This window comes from Eptatretus burgeri, chromosome 15 (genome assembly GCF_056783735.1).
Source record: "Eptatretus burgeri isolate ZD-2024b chromosome 15, Ebu_testis_v1, whole genome shotgun sequence".
Classification (NCBI taxonomy): Eukaryota; Metazoa; Chordata; class Myxini; order Myxiniformes; family Myxinidae; genus Eptatretus; species Eptatretus burgeri.
The window spans coordinates 59,874,218-59,892,106 of record NC_140975.1 but is presented as its reverse complement, the minus strand read 5'-3'; the positions used below and the strand labels follow the sequence as shown (position 1 = coordinate 59,892,106).

General features: G+C 44.0%; 1 protein-coding gene across 11 annotated transcripts in view; it reads left to right on the top strand.

Moving 5' to 3' along the window:
* Positions 1 to 17,889, top strand: part of LOC147012292 (uncharacterized) — a 129,875-nt gene that overhangs the window by 32,978 nt on the left and 79,008 nt on the right. For all 11 annotated transcript variants that reach the window (XM_085856217.1, XM_085856218.1, XM_085856220.1 and 8 more), the window contains 4 exons: positions 6,077 to 6,182; positions 7,416 to 7,487; positions 15,589 to 15,735; positions 15,917 to 15,982. In XM_085856217.1, the coding sequence (XP_085712343.1) occupies positions 6,077 to 6,182; positions 7,416 to 7,487; positions 15,589 to 15,735; positions 15,917 to 15,982 (391 nt within the window). The remainder of the gene's footprint in view (positions 1 to 6,076; positions 6,183 to 7,415; positions 7,488 to 15,588; positions 15,736 to 15,916; positions 15,983 to 17,889) is intronic.

Genomic DNA, 17,889 nt, shown 5'->3' with positions numbered 1-17,889 from the left:
TTACAATTTTTCATGTTCACCTTGTGTAAGGTGTACCTGCAGGCCCAGTGGGCTATTTTCAAATTTTTTTTTTAACGTGCTTGTGAAATCGACTCTGCTACCGCAATTTTATTTATTTATTTTATCAAGTGTCTCCACAAGCACGGAGTAACGGATTGCTTTGTGAATGTATTGTACGCTTGCAGTACAGTGCGCTACTGAACTGTGAAATGATGCGATAATACCCCACCGACCTGTGCCACCTTTATTGGAACTTTCGCAATTAATTTTGCTGGAGAACACGTGAACGCTGAAAAATTGTGGGGGAAAAAAAAAGTCCCTTAAAACTACATTTTGATTAATTTGGCCACAAGGAATTTGAAGTCTGCAATAATGGGATGGTGCTGGTAAGGGGGGGGGGGGGGGTTGGCATTGTGTGAGATGTTGAATGAACAATAAAATTGAACAGCAGAAGTCCCATTGAGAATGAAAATTCCCTCAATGCCTCCCAACTAACTGTTGGGCTTCTTGCACATTCATCACTATTTTCGGAGCTCTTACCTCCTGTGCTGCCATACACTTTAAAATGTTCTATTTTAGGATGTTTGGAGAAAAAAAAAATGCAAAAAAACATTGGTTATATTTATTTATTTATTTATTCACTTATTTATTTATTCTGAAAGTCTTGGCCTCGACTTGTACTCAGAATCGACTTATTTATGGTTTAAGACGTTGAATTGCATAATGAAAAATAACAGATTGGAAAGTGGTGTTTTCTGCAAAATTAATAGTAAAATCGTTCATTTAAAACACTTTGCAGCAAGTTTCCACTTTGTTGTGGATGCGTACCGAGAAAGTGACGGTAAGAAAAAAAAACAAAAATAGAAATAAGATATTCTCATCGATGTAATCTTGTAATGGGGGATTTGTTCCCAGGGCACACTTTTGGTCAATCTCTAATATAACTTTATCCTCGCTTAACTACATGCAGTACTAGACAAATATTCAACAAATTAACAATGAAGTTACTGGGGTTGGGCAGAGATTGCTTCTTGGGAATGGGGAGCTGTGGATTGGAGAGGTGGGCCTTGATGTCTTGGATGGACTGCTAAAATGACCTGTGGGCTGGGAAGGCAAAGGTGGAGGCAAGCCTGAAGCGAAGCGGCACTCCTCTTTTCCCGATTGGGCTTTTGGGCGAGTCGTGCGGCGAATCTCCGTTTTTGAGGGGTATTCATGACCCTGAAAGTACCAATAGCGGTGATGCGTAATGAATTAACACCTCCATTGTTCAGTCAAATGCCCCGGATGCCGGAGGTTCCTCGAGAGTCGATCCTGCATTCTCAGCCATTTCTAACCGTAAAATGATTTGACCGTGCCAACATTTTGTTGCTTTTGGAGCTTCATCTTATGATTAAAAATCAAAATTTCTTTGACCAACGCTTTCACAGCATGTCTTGGAATGTGACGTGAAAAAGCAATTTGCAAAAATTGACTATGGCATTCTAGAAAAGAAACTGCAGTTTCTTTTGCTCCTTTGTAACTTTGTTTTGGTTTGTGTGCATTTGAAATTTGCCTTGAACTTGACATGAATGAAAGAGTTGATGATTTAAATTAAACTTTATTGCTTTTTTTTGTCATTCAATAACTTGGCATTAATCTTGAAAATGATGTGGAATTTGTTGTAAACCGACTCGGCCGATATATTACTAAATTTGCAATAAACAAATAATCCGCTGTCCACAACGAAAAGTACATTTCATCAGAGAACATTTATTTTGTGGTTCCACGGAGTTTAAAACTCTGAGATGTAAAACATCCGCAATGATTTGCACTAAACTGTGTGTGTGTGTGTGTGTGTGTGTGTGTGTGTGTGTGTGTGTGTGTGTGTGTGTGTGTGTGTGTGTGTGTGTGTGTGTGTGTGTGTGTGTGTGTGTGTGTGTGTGTGTGTGTGTATACAGTAGACTCGGCGTAAGTCGTCACCATCGGGACCGAGAAAAAAGTGACGACTTAGAAATGTGACGACTTGCGCGTATGCGAACATTCATGATGACTGTGGGGTGAAGGATGAAGTCGCGCATGGCCTGGACACATATGTGTGAGAGCCGGCTATTGTACCAAAAGGAAAACACAATCCTCGGGGCATAGGTGGGGGTGAGTTAGTGAGTTGGAAAGTGATCAAGCAAAGATGGAATTCATGAATCAGTTTATCAAAAGTAAATATAATGAACAACTCTGTAAGACAACTCGTATACCATCGGTGATGGTATGGTGACAAATTACATGACACACAGTCATCGTGGTGATGATTACCACTCAATGCCTATGTGTAAGTGAGTGTGGTAATGTACAAAACAAGCCAAGATAAAACCATGATCGGACTTCAACACTAAGCTCGATCGATCCTTTACTTCTTCGCGAAGTAATCCCTTATGTTTGAATGCCTCAAACTCTTGGGCATCTGGTGCATGAGAAAGGATTCAAACCGGTCATTGTATTCCATGATGTTGGCTGGGCAATCATCGGCCGAAACCGAATATTTGGCTGAGCCGACATTTGCCGAAACCAGATGATGAGCACGTCATCGACATCTTCAAAGGACACACATTTCACGCATTTCACACTTCCCACCGGCCTCACAATCTTCTCCACTTGTCCAAATATCTTGCCCTTATTCTTCAAGATATCGTTCAATGTCTGCCGTTTGATGTCCAACTTCTCAGTTATGTCTGTTTTCTTCATCAGTGGGTTTGCCTCACAAAACTGGATAATGTCGTATTTTTCTTGGAAGGTTTTAGTTGTAAGCTTGCGCTTAGTCACCATTGTCCTGCCTGCAGTGCGATCATGTGTACGCAGTTATAAATAGCCTATCACTGGCGGTGTACACCAATGAGCGAGCATCACGATTCCATGAAATCGGGCTTCTCACGAGGCAGCAGTTCCGTGTGACGAGTTAGGAGTGGTAATTTACTTGAGTTTCCATTACGTGGGAATGGACAACATCTGACGACTTAGACGAAGTGACGACTTACAGAGGGATGACCCTTTATTTAAAGGGATTTAACACTAGATAAATTCGGGACTTTTTGATGCTGCCGACTTCGGCGAAGTGACGAGTTACATGCTGCCGACTTACACCTTGTCTACTGTGTATGTATATATGTATATATATATATATATATATATATATATATATATGTATAGTGGCGTTCACGGGACTTGAACAAATCCCGCCAACGTACGATGAGCCGAAACGATGGAGGCGGTTTATTTTTATAACCCAAGGGTGGCGGTTTTGATCGGTCTGTAGCAAACGGGGCGAGGAAGGTGGCATTTTACTGAGTAAATAACGTTTATTTATTTACACACAAGAGCGATAAGAAGGCTCGACAAGAGGAGGGATCCGTGGGCGATTCGATGAAGGGTAGTGTTGATTTGGGCGTGGGGGAAAGCACAAACAATCTCGATGTATATCCAGCAAAATGTAAAGAATCAAATAAATCTGTACACGAAATTCAAACGCTCTAAGGTGCCACGCACACACCACACACCACACACACCGAAGCTAGTTCGTCAGGCTTGCCTATGGTGATGCAAAAGTCATTGGATGTGGGTGCCAGACGAGCTGGCATTGCGCCTGTCGGGCAGGAGGCACGGTGGTGCGGATGTTTGCGTGAAACCTTCAGTGCAGACATGCAGTTCTTGGCCTGTGAGCTCCAGCCAGCCACCGTGGTGTTCTTGATTCGTGGGCCCAAACCGCTCATAGCCGCCAGGGAACCCAGTTCATGCACCAAGAGCGAGCAGGAGAGAGGGAGACAGGTCTGCCCACCGTCCTGTCCCGTACCCAGAGCCAGCAAAACGAAGAGAGGCAAGAGGCACGAGGAAGGGGCTTCAAGCTTACTCTGCAGCAAAACCTCGCTTGGAGCATAAATTAACGGCGTGGACTATTTCGCATGAGGGACAATATACAGGCAGGAGGTCCTGCAAGCTGCAGGAAAGCGTGCTGCAGAAGCTCTTGAGTCGTGGCTCGGCGTCTTGGTTATCGATAGAGCCTTCGCTCCAGGAATAATGTGAAGCAATCAAGATCCAAGTGTCGTCCTCCCAACGGAGCGCCTCCTTCGTTCTCCGCCAATCGTCCTCAGGGGGCCGAGCCGTCTGCAGAAATATCTCCTTGCTTTCTCTCAATCCTCCAATCAGGCCACCCCATGCTCCTGGTGTCTGTAACTCCCAATGGAGCGCCTCGTTGGTCCTCCGTCTGCGGTCCTCCGTCAATGGTCATCCGGGGGGTGGAGCCGTCCGCAGCACCGTTCTTTCACATCACGTCAAGCCTGCAGGAAATACTAAAAGGGAATATGCATCAACACTTGCCCTAACCCGTCTCCCTATCTAATTACGTGACAATTGTCATTTCCCCCTTAAAGAAATGGACATTGACTGGACAATCTATCACCACTAAATCCCTACTTCATTACATCGAGATCCTGGTATAACTCTAACAGCATGGCATACCGAATTAAACATCCTAATTACCCTTTGAATGCATAACCCCCCCCCCCCCCCTGAGACGTAACAATATATACACACTTTGGGAGGGGTGGAGGGATCTGAGAGAACCTGATAACCATTGGGCAAAATAACTCTTAACTGCAATAAGTGTCCACTGGGTGAAAGAGAATGACATAATCATGGCAAAAGTTGCAGTGTTATCAACCAGGTCACCTTGTTTCATAGCAAGACATTCCTTTTATCAATATTTAGTCAAAGGACTCGGGTAAAGGGAAACATAACTGACAGCCAATTCGACTATAGCATAAAAAAATTAAATTTATAAAGCACCAGCAACAATTATAATTGAGAGTACATGACTATTTTTCTTCCACCTTTACTCATTAGCTCGCTTTGGTTTGGTGTACTCCTGATAATTCCAACAGTTTTGTCGGCCCGTGCGTCCCGAAGGTGCAGCACGTGACAGAGTTCCATATGGATTAAAACTGCGACTATCATAAAAAAAAAAATAATAATTCACAATTTAACCCTAATCAGGAATACTCAAATAAAGCGCTGGAAATCTCGCAGGCAAATGGACACACTCACCTTCGGGAGTAATCGTTTAATAAAATGCAGAAAGGACGAGACGGCGAAAACGGAACAGATCTTCGGAATCGTGTTACCCGTGAATAAAACGGGATAAACATACTTGTGTCTCTATCAAGGTTCACCTGAAAGACAAAAGCTTCCACGATGCTGACTTGATGGGATTGCTGCTTCTTGCGTACCGTGCACTTGACGGCAGCACGATAAATTCCTGGGTGTGAGTGCCTTCGACAAAATAAAAATTTAAGAAGAAAAAGTTGGTTTATTTATTTATTTTAAATCCCTCCACGGTGCCGAAGATTTTTGTAGCTATGTGAAAGGTAATATTAAATAATTCCCGACACCATTCGTTCATGGGTGCAGGCAAGTGTTTTTGACACCCACAAAAATAAAAAACCAAATTGATTTTCTTCAAAATGCCAACAGGATTAGAACGGTGTCGGGTACACCTGCCGGTGCTGGAGATAACAATTTGTTCCACATTGAGACGTTGGAAAATGAGCATAAACAATTGGTCATGAAAGATAGCGACTGTGGCTACAAATTAAAATTGCTGACCTTGTGTTCATTTAACGCTTTCATTCTTTGGCAATTCTTGATCTTTCCACCGACAATAACTGGTATTGCTAAAATGATGCATTGGGTGATTATGATTGTGCACAACATAATTGTACTTGAATGTCCTGTCATGAATGACAAATGTGGTCAAAGCTCCAAATTTAAAATCTGAAGTTGAATGTTAGCTTCCCCAAAAAATAAAATCTTTCACGGAGAATCAAGTTTGAATTGTTGGTGATAAATCGTCCGATTTAAGTAATTTTATCACAAGGCGAATGAACGAATGATCCGGAAAGCTGATTAGAACCGAACGGGCTTTAAAGTGTGAATGCTCTCTGCCTAGTTATGGCAACTGAGGAATGGCTAGTTTGGTTTGTGATTTAAAAGCCGTTGTGCTAACGTCGGAGTATTTTGATTTCATCCTCGGCTGTGTTGCTTTTGCAAACAGTTCTGCCTGTGCTGCTGGAGAGCTGACTCGAGGAGGAGAGTTTCCTGAATTGAACCAGAGTGGACCTGTGCCGAGTGAGCTCACAAATGATTTTGAAAAGCAGCAGGTACAGAAAGTAGCCGTTTTATCCGCACCTCGTGTCTGGCTCTGCGCTGGTTATTGTAGCCAGGTCTGTTTGCCGGAGGTAGTCGGTGCATGAACCTTTTGAAAGTGAAATCCTCCTTGAGTGTTGTTTGTTTATTTTCCTCTCAAATTGGTGTTTGAAAAGCCATTTAAAAGGAAATTCAGATAGGCATGTTGAAAAACATCGCCTTCGCTTTGAATTGTCCCCTCTGCTGGTGTCACTGCACTCTGAAGGCATTGGTACCAATAACCTATCTTGGTGTCCAAACGACTTAACGGCTTCAAAATGAAGCATGTTGGTTCTTCCTGTCGCCATTCCTTGTCGAAGTGCACTTGTGACTGTTTTGTTTTTCTCGTTACTCATCAACTGTTTTGTTTGTTCGTCCCTCGTCCTTTTGACGTTTGTTGTATTTAATCTTGCCTGATATTGGTTTTTCCTTTTTCATTTATTTAATTTTTTTTATTTTTCAAATATATCTTGATTAATGTTGGTTGCTTCCATAACTGGTCTGTGGAAGTGTAGGCACTTATTCTGTTTTGATATCTTGCTGATAAAGAAGTTTAGAATTTGTATAAATGTACTTCATAGTTTGCCAGGTGTTGGCTTGATGGTGAGAATGGTGGGCTTGGGATCCGAGGATCCTGAGTTCAAATCCCCCTTGGTTGCTGAATTAATACCAGGTGGGGTTGACTCTGCTTGTCATACTTCTGAGGTCAGCAAAATGAGTGCCAGCTTGCTGGTATTCTGTGTTGGAGTGGTGACCCGTCCAGGATTGTGCCCAATAGCCAAAGAGACTGCTGAGGCAGCACCAACACTCTGCACAGAGTGGTCCCAATGGAAGGAATTCATACTCCATGCCCTCCACACACAAAATAAATCCAAAAACAAAAGATTTGTAAGTGCCAGGTTTGCATATTCAGATTTGAACCTTGATGGAGAACTGCTCTCCCCTACGGGCTGGCACCCCAGCATCACGTATGTCTTTCCTGAATTCTGTGGAATCTTAAGATCTCAAAATTATTGGAATATCTTGTAATGAGACAGAAGCACATTCATGAGCATTCATGAGCAGATCTGTGATCTCTTTTGTCTCGTCTGTTTGTCAACATTTTTCTCTGCGCTCATTCGGTCCCCTGACACCTTTCAGAAACTCTGGGATGCATTCTTTCTTTCAACTCATCTTCCCTGCATTTTTTTCTTCTTTTTTTTTTCCAGACTGTGCTGAAAGATTATCAAAGACAGCTGTATGAAAATATCGAAGCTTACGAGTTGCTGCTCTCTGAAAAGGTAATGAATGTTTCCTTTTTATTCTGGCCTCTGGTCATTTCAAGAGTGATTTCTTTAGGATCTTTAACTTCAGATCCAATCGTAATAGAAGAACATCCACCCCCCCCCTTCCCCAAAAAAAGGAAGCACAGTGAGCATTCATTTGAAATAATGGGGAGCACGAGAACAGCTGAGTACAATGATCAATGTTAAATTTAAATCGTGGCAATGGTAATTACAAAATTAGCAATGCTTTTATTTATTTATTTATACCCAAGTACTATATCTGGTCACAGTGCTTTGTTTTTTGATGTTCATGCTCGATGGGATCATCAGGATGGATGTGAACATTACTACTTTTCAATTGCTTTTGATTCATGTTTCCATGAGCTGTTTTTATAAATTTATATATATATTTTTTTTTTGAAACTGATATTAAACTTTTTTGGATATGCCAATTGACTGCTCTGCATACTTTGTGTGTGCAGCTGATTCTGAATCTCTCCCTCGATCCGGGTTCATCCCAACATCTTTGGTCCTGTCACACCTTTCTTTTTCAGTTTTCTTCTTTAATGGCCGCACTTATTCCCCCGTTCTCGTGGGTTTCGCCGCATGAATCTTGGCCCATGTCTTTCACGAACCGGCTGTCCAGGTCTGACGTTTGACTTAGGTTAGGGCAGGAATTTGTAATTTTACCAGGGTGCCTAGGATAGCTCGCAGACTTCACGAAGGACACCGTGGAATCTTTAACATCCACTAACAAATGCTGCCCGACGGGACCCTCATTTATGTCCATCCAAGGAACGGCATCGGGATGACAGTTTAGAGCTGAATTGGGATTTGAACCCAGGCGAGACAGTTTAGAGGTGAGTTTCATGTTTCTCTCTGTTCATTCTAATTCTTGCTTTTTCACGTTTTTGTTTTTGTTGTTGTTGTTGTTGTTGTTTTTACCCTCGTATTTCTTTTACTCTTAATTTGTCTTTTTCTTTATCTGTCTGTTTTGGGACAAGTGAATTCTTACAAAAAGATTTGTAAGGCTAACTTGCTGTGCCTGGATGGGTTTGAAAGGTAGAGGAGTAGCAGCTGAAACCCAAATACTGTTCATGTTCCTCATGATGACCATCTTTGCCCTTTGCTTCTTTGGGTTCTTTCTGACTCCAATGCAGTATGTATTCTTTCATTTGATTACACGAGTCTTGTTATTGCATGAGACTCGATCATGTAGCTATACTAATGTCAGTCAGTGTGTCTCCTCCATAACTCCATAATTGCAAAACCATGAAACCGGTCAGCCTGAAACTTTGCATGCAAACTGAGAACTCCATGGGTGAAAATTGGGTGTTTGGGTTAATTAAAACGCCCCTTTTGAAGATGCTTAACGACTTGTCGGGATGTGTGCAGATGGGGCACCTTCCATGGTCAGATGCAGATCCGGCTTCAAAGCCTTAGTGACGGATGTCGCTCCCCATGTCTCCTTCACCCACTGCTTGATGTATTGTTACGAATCTGGCAGCCATTTGCACACAGACAGCAGTCCCCAAGCTTAGTTATTTCAATAAGTATGTGGAGAATTAGATTCCTCCCCATGTCTAAAGGGAATTACATGTGTGCGCTGCAAAGTTTCTTTCTCGTTCAATTTTTGCAATACCCAACGCCAACAAATCCATCCTTCACTTCTTCGCACCATCGATGCCATTGCCCGCGTGCGTTCGACCACGGATGTGGGCGGAAGTTTCCTCACCTCAGAGCGCCGACTCTGCCCAGGAAAGGAGGGGATTTCCCCCCCCCCCACCCCTGTCCAATCATGGATGGGCCAGCACATCACTCCATGAAACCCTGTCTAATCAGGGCAAAGATTACCTCAGAGCTCCAACTCCACCCCAGAAAGGCAGGGTTTTGCCCCTGTCCAATCAGAGGGGGACAGATATCACCCCACAAAACCCTGTCCAATCAGGGCAAGGATTACCTCAGAGGACCGATGACCCCACCCCGCCTGGGGGGTGATAAGAATCGCCGGGCTTCCTTTAGTGTTCGCTGGAGTTGGGTTGGAATTGTCGGATAAGAAAGGGGTCACCATTGCTCTTGGTGTGTGTCGTTGGTGGTCGTCGTTGCCGTGTCTCATGCTGGTCCTCTGGCTATTCCATAGCCGTCGACTTCCATCTCATTTTGTCGAGCAATAACCCGGAGTCAGAGCCGGGAATCTCCGCTGAGCCTCTGTGAGGAGTGACCCTGGCTCCTGCCTGGACCCTGCAACACCGTGTCTGGGCTCGCCGACTATCCCGAGTTCCACACCTGCAGTCGCGGGCCAAACCGCACGAGGCGGCCAGGTACCGACCAAACTCTGGCATCCAGCCTGCCTATCCCCTTGGATGCGAGGGTCGAAATAAAGATAATCCGGGTCCATTTTCTTTTGGTGTGTGTGTGTGCACCTGTGGTGGCGCCGTCCTATAAGTAGAAATTGTTAAGTGCTTTTGCTCATTGTACAATGCCTGCATATTTGTGATAACTCTGCTCTGTGTCTCCCTCCCTATTATAAATAAACACCTGTTAAATGTACCAGCTCGTTGCCTGTCGTTTGTCATTGACCCAGCACAGTGCGGGCTTGAGAAATAGAGGCCGTTTGTGCTGTAAATTGTCATTTGGACCGGCGCAGCTTTGGTAATTTCCGCTCTGTTACGCCGGACCCAAGTCTGTAACGGACTCGGTTCGGACAAAGCCGGCCAATGGTGTTTCTCCGGTAGTTTGGTGTGAGTCCGTAGGGAAATTGGAATAGACAAGTGGACCCTACCTCATGACGTCAAAATATTGGCGACGACAGTCCTTTAAGCGACCCATAGACTCCGGAGTGACTACCTTCGCTTCTCGTGTTCGGTGGGAGATGGCCCGACTGCTCCGTCTTGCGTTCGTCCTCGCCACCGAACCCGGCACCACAACAATATCGCCATGCTTTAGCGATGAAGACTCTCCCTCCTGGTCTTCGAGAAGTGCTTTCAGATGTGGTGAAGATTGTGAACCACATCCGAGGGAGGCAAACAAACTCAAGAATCTTCAAAGCGATGTGTGAAGAAATGGGCGCCGATTTCACTGTTCTAATATTCCACACAGAGGTGTGTTGGCTTTCGTGTGGTGAAGTTCTCAATCTCGTGATTCAACTTCGAGAGGAAATCGCGCTGTTCTTGGAGAGAGGGTGTACCGAGAAGGAGAATCGGCTTCATGAAAAGATGCAGGATGAACTGTTCCTGATGAAGGTTGCTTACTTTGCTGACTTCTTCACCGAGGTGAATTCCTTGAACCTGTCACTTCAAGGAAATCTCCCAATGCTACATGCAGCTCGTGACAAAGTGGCAGCGTTCAGGAGGAAGATTCACCTTTACCAGAGAAGAGTCCAGGACTGACGTGACTATCTTCCCTGAGGTGACTCTTCTGGATGCTATGCTAGATGCTGAATGCCCCTTCCACGAGGAGATCTCAACCCACCGTCTGGAAATTGGTGAAGCCATCGAACGTTGCTTCCCCGGACTGAACGACCGCTCTCGTGATGAGTGTGTAGTCCGACCCTTTTCCGTTGAAGACTGTGCCATCAGCGATACTGACGTGGCTGCTTAGGTTGAATTTTACCGAATTCATGAAGATGCGCAGCTCGAGTGACTTCATGGTACAAGAGCTCGCCATGTTTTGGCTGAAGGTGAAGGACTGTCCTGTTCTTTTGAAGAGGGCCCTGACCCTATTGGTCCAGTCCCTCTCAACCTATCGCCGTGAGGCTGGATTCTCAACCATGGTAACTCTGAAAACGAAGGCACGCTACATGACGTGCTGCCTGTCGATCATTCGTCCTCGTTTTGATCGCCTGATTGCTGCGAAGCAATTTCAGCCATCCCATTGACCAAGTATTGGCAGACATGTTTTAATAAATCGGGCTGTTTTTATCTTGCCAAAACGAAGTTTTTGCAAGATATTGTTGTGGTTACCAGATTCGCAAACCACCATTCAGGTCCCTTAGGTGAGGTATCTCGGTAAGTGCATGTGTAGTTAGGCCCAAACCCGTTGTCTAGTGGGAATACATGTCATTTATGCGAGCTGCGACTCTTCAGGATAGCCGTTTTTCTTTTACTATCTTTATTTTGGACCAACCGCCATGATCACAACCACAACATCAACCACCGACCACAACCACCGCTTCACCACAACCGCCACGACCTTCACGCACACCTCACAACCGTAGCATCGCCACCGTTCTTGCCCCGCTGTGGGTACCGGTGTTGGACTCATGCAGAACGCGCGTCGAACAGCGTGTACAAAATCACGGATTTTGTGCTTCAAAAACGGATCAAAAACGACACACGCCCACTTTTTGCCGTCCAATCGGTGAGCGAGGGGCGATTTGGCCCCGCCTCCAGAACGATCGATATATGCAAATTTGTGGATCAAAAAGCCTTCACGCCCACTTTTTCTCGGGCCAATGGGGAGCGAGGTGAAAGGTCAAAGGGAGGGGGTCAAAGGCGAAGTTACGGGGGGATAAAAGGACGGTGTTCGTCAGTCAGAAGAGAGTCGCAAACGAGAACGAGAAGGAGTCGAGAACGAGAAGGAGTCGGAACGGAGGGGACGAGTGTGGAAGACTGGAGCCCGAAGCCTGCAGTGGCTGGAGAAGCTGAAGAGAGTCGGACGAGGGGGTGCTCGCGTCGGTGCCAGGAGCTGCACGCCCGAGGGAGGCCGGCAGCGCGACCTGGCCGAGGTGGCGACGCACACCAGGGATAATAAAGATCCTCTATACCCCGAGCATCAGCAACCCCCTCCTGTTTCCCCCCCGCGCTGAGATAGTGCGACCAAGGGGGCCCCGTTCCCATCCCCTGCCAGGCACTGTCCACGAGGCCCGCGGGTTGCGGGGCCATCGCCGCTCCGCGTCTCATCACCAGACGGGTAGGCCCGACCCGGTCTCGGCCTCAGGCCGCCTCATTCTTGAGGGTATTTCTTTTCCTTGGTTTTGGGTATGTGTTGTCGGCGCCGTCTGTGAAGTAGAATTGTATAAGTGTTGCCGTGTGCTCGGTAGTCGGTATTAGCTCTGCACTGTGTTTTCACTTTTATGTTTGCTTTTTGTGTAAATGGAATTGTGTTTTCTTTTTTTGTGTGCATTTGGTGGAATTGTATTTGTGTGCTTCCCGCGTGCCGCGAATAAATGTGCTTTATTGTTGAACTGTTCTCCCGCTTCGCTTCGTCTTTTCCTCCATTGAATCCCCATCTTGCTTCACGTAAAGGGTTGGTAGTGGGCTGAATACGCCCGATAATTAATCGAACCGTCGAGGTCGACGATAACACCGCTCGGTTATTCTGATAGTACGGAACGGGTCGCTTAAGTGGCCCGTGTCCGAAGTCGACCTGCGGCGAGGTGCGATCGCCCGGTCTACCCTCCGCATGGGTACTTAGGTAGGTCGAATTTGGCGAGCAACCCTATCCCACGCGGGGGCTGATTGGCTCGATCGCGGTGAGACCGAAAGGTCCACCCGTGACTGGTTCCCGGCGTTAGTCCGAGAGGGTCACGACTGGATTGTCCGTCCGGTGGGCGACGTGCCGCGATTCGAGTTACGTGGCCGTCGCACGCCGGCGGGCGCGAAAACCGCAACAATATGTTAGTCAGCTTGTATGTGTTTTTTTATTTTTATTTTTTTGTTTGTCTAATCACGAATAAAAAATTCTGCAGAGCACAGTTATCATTGGAAATTTTTGTAACTTCGCATATCAGAGGCCTATAGAGGTCCCTTTCAGTGCACAGAATTTTGAAGGTCATGGTCACTTTGTCGCAAATCAGGGGAGTCGACGAAACCCTTATTTTTTGATCGGATCGTCTTCAAACTTCATGGGAATATAGTTCATGGTCTGGCGCTCAGCTGATTAATTTTTGGTGGCGATTGGCCTTGACCTTCATGGTTAGCACCAAAGGTCAAACATATTTGACCCCAAGGTCAAGTTTTAGGAACCATATTGTGTAGTACCTCAAATTGAACACCTCGATGAGTGCTTTCTAGATATGTCAAGCTTGAGACATTATGACGTCATTTGGTGACGTTATGAGGCAAAAGCATATTTTTCATGGTTACTCTGTAGAACGATTCTCATCGGAATCTCTCGTAGGCAGATATTCCTCAAGGAGTCGCTCCTGGTGGATAGCAGCTCTGGTCACCCTGCGGGTGACATTGGTTTATTTTTGGGTTTTTTTTTTCAATTTTTGTTTCGGGGGGGGGGGGGGCACGGTACTGACCAAGAATGTCTGTTGGGGTCATTGGGCCAAAAAGGTTAAGAACCACTGGCTTGTCCGATCGACAATTTTCACCAAACAGGAGGAGCGGTGACTCGTGTGGAATGTTTTCCTGATAATTATGACATCATAGCTCATGTGGTGTGGCTGCCACGTTGGAAAAAATGAAAAACTTTGGATCTCTATCTCCAAAACCGCTCCATGGAAAAATTGAAACTTTATGCATGTCGAGTACTTCGCATTGGAAACAAGTGTTGTTGTTTTTTATTCTTATTCTTATTATTTCTGTCATTGCATATGTCAAATGCTTTAGTCTATCAGTATGAAAATTTGAGTCATCTATGGCTAAATTGTTTTTGGGAGGGGGGAATTGACGTCATCGTAACGTGGTTTGGCAGACCTTTTTTATTATAATATATTTATTAAAAAAAATTTAAACCAAGAAATCCTCAATTTCAAACAGCTGAACAGATTAAGGTGAAATTTTACAGGTGTGTTCGCCTATCCATGAGGAACAAAACGTTATCCACCGACGACAGAGGTCGCATGTTTGGTTTTTTTTTTGTGTTTTTACAGCGCGTGCGCTGTAAAATTGCACAGAGTTTGCAATGTCCTGTGTCTACCACGTCTCCGGTGTCCCCCCCCTCCCCCACGTGCCTGTGACAGCCAATGACGGGCGTCTGGTAGATGCAGTGCGTAACCTAGACCGAAATGGCGACAATTGATGGAAATACCCGAGTATTTCAATGGAAATTTGTGAAACTAATGTTATATATGTGAAAACCATTGAATTTATTGCTTATATATATATATATATATATATATATATATATATATATATATATATATATATATATATATATATATATATATATATATATATATATATATATATATATATATATATATATATATATCTTCTTCTTCTTTCGGCTGGTCCCGTTCCGGGTCGCCACAGCGGATCATCCGTATGATCCTCGTAGTGATTTGGCACATGTTTTACGCCGGATGCTCTTCCTAACGCAACCCTGGTCGCCTCTTACGACACAGGGATATTGTTATATATATATATATATATATATATGTGTATATATATATATATGTATATATATATATATATATATATATATGTATATATATATATATGTATATATATATATATATATATATATATGTATATGTATGTGCTTATCACAATAATAACAAGATTTTTTACATTTCAAATATTAAGTACACTTTTTAATTGTTTTTCAACTGAAAAAGCATAAATTGCATATTTTAACATTCGTGTACTCATTTGCTTCACCACACGCGCTGTATTGAAGGATTTCACTTGTTTTTATTTATTTTTAAGAATAAACCTTTAAAAACTTTCTCCAGAACTGCGTGACAGGTTCAGTGGAAACTTCATCCAATGTTCCCCAAGCCTTGGGATACCACGGTGTTCATGGGTAATTAATAGGTCACCTGGTCTGGCAGCCATATTGGTTTGAAGGAAAATGTTAAATTTTTTTTTTTTATTTGTTTTCTCTTGAACAGCTTCAATCGACGTTGAACATCACAATTATGATCTTGTGGTCATGGGAATGTGTTTTAAATTTCAACCATATTTAACGTATTTAACAAATTTAACAAATCGTCTGGCAGCCAGAATTAAATATTTTGAATCTGGGTTTAGGGATTTAAATCGAACTTGGTGCAAGTATGTATAATTATCTAATAACGTGGGCATATGCAGATCTGGCAATGTCGAAGAGTGCCATTCTAGTTTTTTTTCTTTTTTTCTTGCCCAGTATCGGAGATTGTTAAAAAAAAAAAAACATTTGATAATTTGTGAAAATTGCCTTCCTTGTTTTCCTCCTCTCTCTCCAGAATGATTTAGAACTGGTGATTGAGAATTTTAAAACTGAGAAAGTCGTTGACCAAGAAAAGTTGCGGCAGGTATCGGAAGAGATCATGGACCTGCGAGACTTGCACGAGTTTGAGCTGCTCGAAAAAGAAATCCATGTTGATCAGGAGGTGAATGTTGTTCGTATTTTGAGTCTGAAGGAAGTGAAGACTGATGCAATGTTTTTTTTGTTTGTTTTTTTTCCTCATTTTAAATGAGAAATGTTTCTGGGATTAACTTTGTTTTGAATGTTAACTTGCAGAATATATTTCAGACCTGACATTTACAACGCCCTTTTCTTTTGTTTTTCAGGTGATTTTTGAGCAGGAGAAAACTAAACTCGTCATTGAAAAAGAAGCCATCAAAAAGGAATTTGAGGTTCGTTGTCTGTTCCAAAGACTAAAAATATACTTCAGTAAATTTTTATATTTTTCAAAAAAAATTGACAATGAATATTCATTCCAAGAAGTACTGGTATTGCCACATTGACGTGGATTTCCCTCCCCTTCGGGTCGCAATCCAAATCCTGCTGGTCTCTTGAACGTTTAACAACTTCCTTCTCCCCCAGGAATTAACCTGACCGGGCCGAAACTGTTTGGGCGTACGCATGAGATAATTGTGGATTATCGGGCAACACCGACTTCAGGAATAGCAGTTTATTGAAAGCAGACACAGGATGACAAAAACACAATCCTGAGATGAAAGGCAATGTATAAAGATAAATAAATGCATACAACTCAAGAAAACTAAAAGATACAAAATGATGGACCATGGGTGCCATGAGCGCACAGCTATTCACTCGCGATGAGGGTTGGGGTGGTGGGAAGGGAGGTAGGCACTGGCCTGCAAAGGATGTGGGGATTCTCAACTGCTCCAAATCGAGTGGATCTCTCGTGCGAGCAGCACGGACCAGACCACATCCATGGCAAACGGCAAGACATAAAATCCAGGTCAAAGTAAGAGGGTCCAGCAAGCCCCAGGCTTGTGGTCTGGTATTGGGCCAGCAAGTTCCAGGCAAACTGTATTGGCTCCAGCGGCCTTCTCGATTTTTACTGGCTCTTCTCACTCCAAGTAGCTCCCAAACCTGTGCGGCCTTTAAAAAAAAAAAAAAAAAAATTTTTTTTTCTTTTCTTTAAAATCACCTGCATGACCACAGCACCCGAGGGTTCCCTTGCTCACAGCACGGTTCTTTCAATCAAGGGGCATTCAGTTGCTGCCGCAGTGTCTTCACGTGAGCTGACTGCAGTTGGTGCCCCTCAAACGAGCTTGGGCTGCGAGGATGTTTATTAAAAGAAAACCCACACACAGGATGCAGACACATATAAAAATCCTTCTCTTACCACTTCCGTCCTCACCTTGCCCGAGTGCCTTATTTGGTTTATAAGAGGGACATGTGCATTCATCCATCCTCCGACGTAAACGTATTTTTGTTCTACACATGATGCGTGTACTTGGAAATGCAGTGTTTCAGCGACTGATCTTCACTAACTTGGACATGTACTGCATTGGTGCCCAGAAGAATGTCTTGAATTGGCCATCATTCTATTACAACCTGAGACTTGCTTGTAAAGAAGCATTTTTGTGTGTGTGTGTGTGTGTGTGTGTGTGTGTGTGTGTGTGTGTGTGTGTGTGTGTGTGTGTGTGTGTGTGTGTGTGTGTGTGTGTGTGACACTGCTGCTTCTACAGTTCTGGGCCAAGTGCATCCAGACTCGCTTCAGAGGATCGGCATAACCTAATTAATGTATAAGGGTGTTTTTAATCTTGGCTGGGGGGTGGGGCGGGGGGGGGGTGGTGGACACAAATTCTCAATGTAAATGTGTATCACGTAGCGTCGCCTCCCGGTGGGAGGGGGTATAACGAGACTCCACCATTTATAGTATTCCCGTCGCCACGTTTTCCAGTGCAGTGAGGTGTTTTGAAATACAAGCAGTCGGTATGGTTTTCCTTCATGCGCCGAACCCAAGTTTGTTAATTTTTTTTTTTCCTACACGGACCTGTCACTTGCCCATGCACTACCGAAGTAAAGGCATGCGTCAGAAGACAATGTCACATGCTTGGAGCAAGACTGCCAGTAGGGCGGGCACTCTGCTCGTTCTTTCGAATGGATGTTAATCTGACTATTTACATTTTGATTTTCAAATGGAATAAAATTGCTCTGAAACTCATTACAAATGATCCAAACAGGAATTTTTTTGTTTGCAGTCATTTTGTACCAAGTTGTGCTTCCACATTTTGTTTTTGCACCAATTGAAAAATTCCAACGTCATTCCTTCATTTTGGACAAG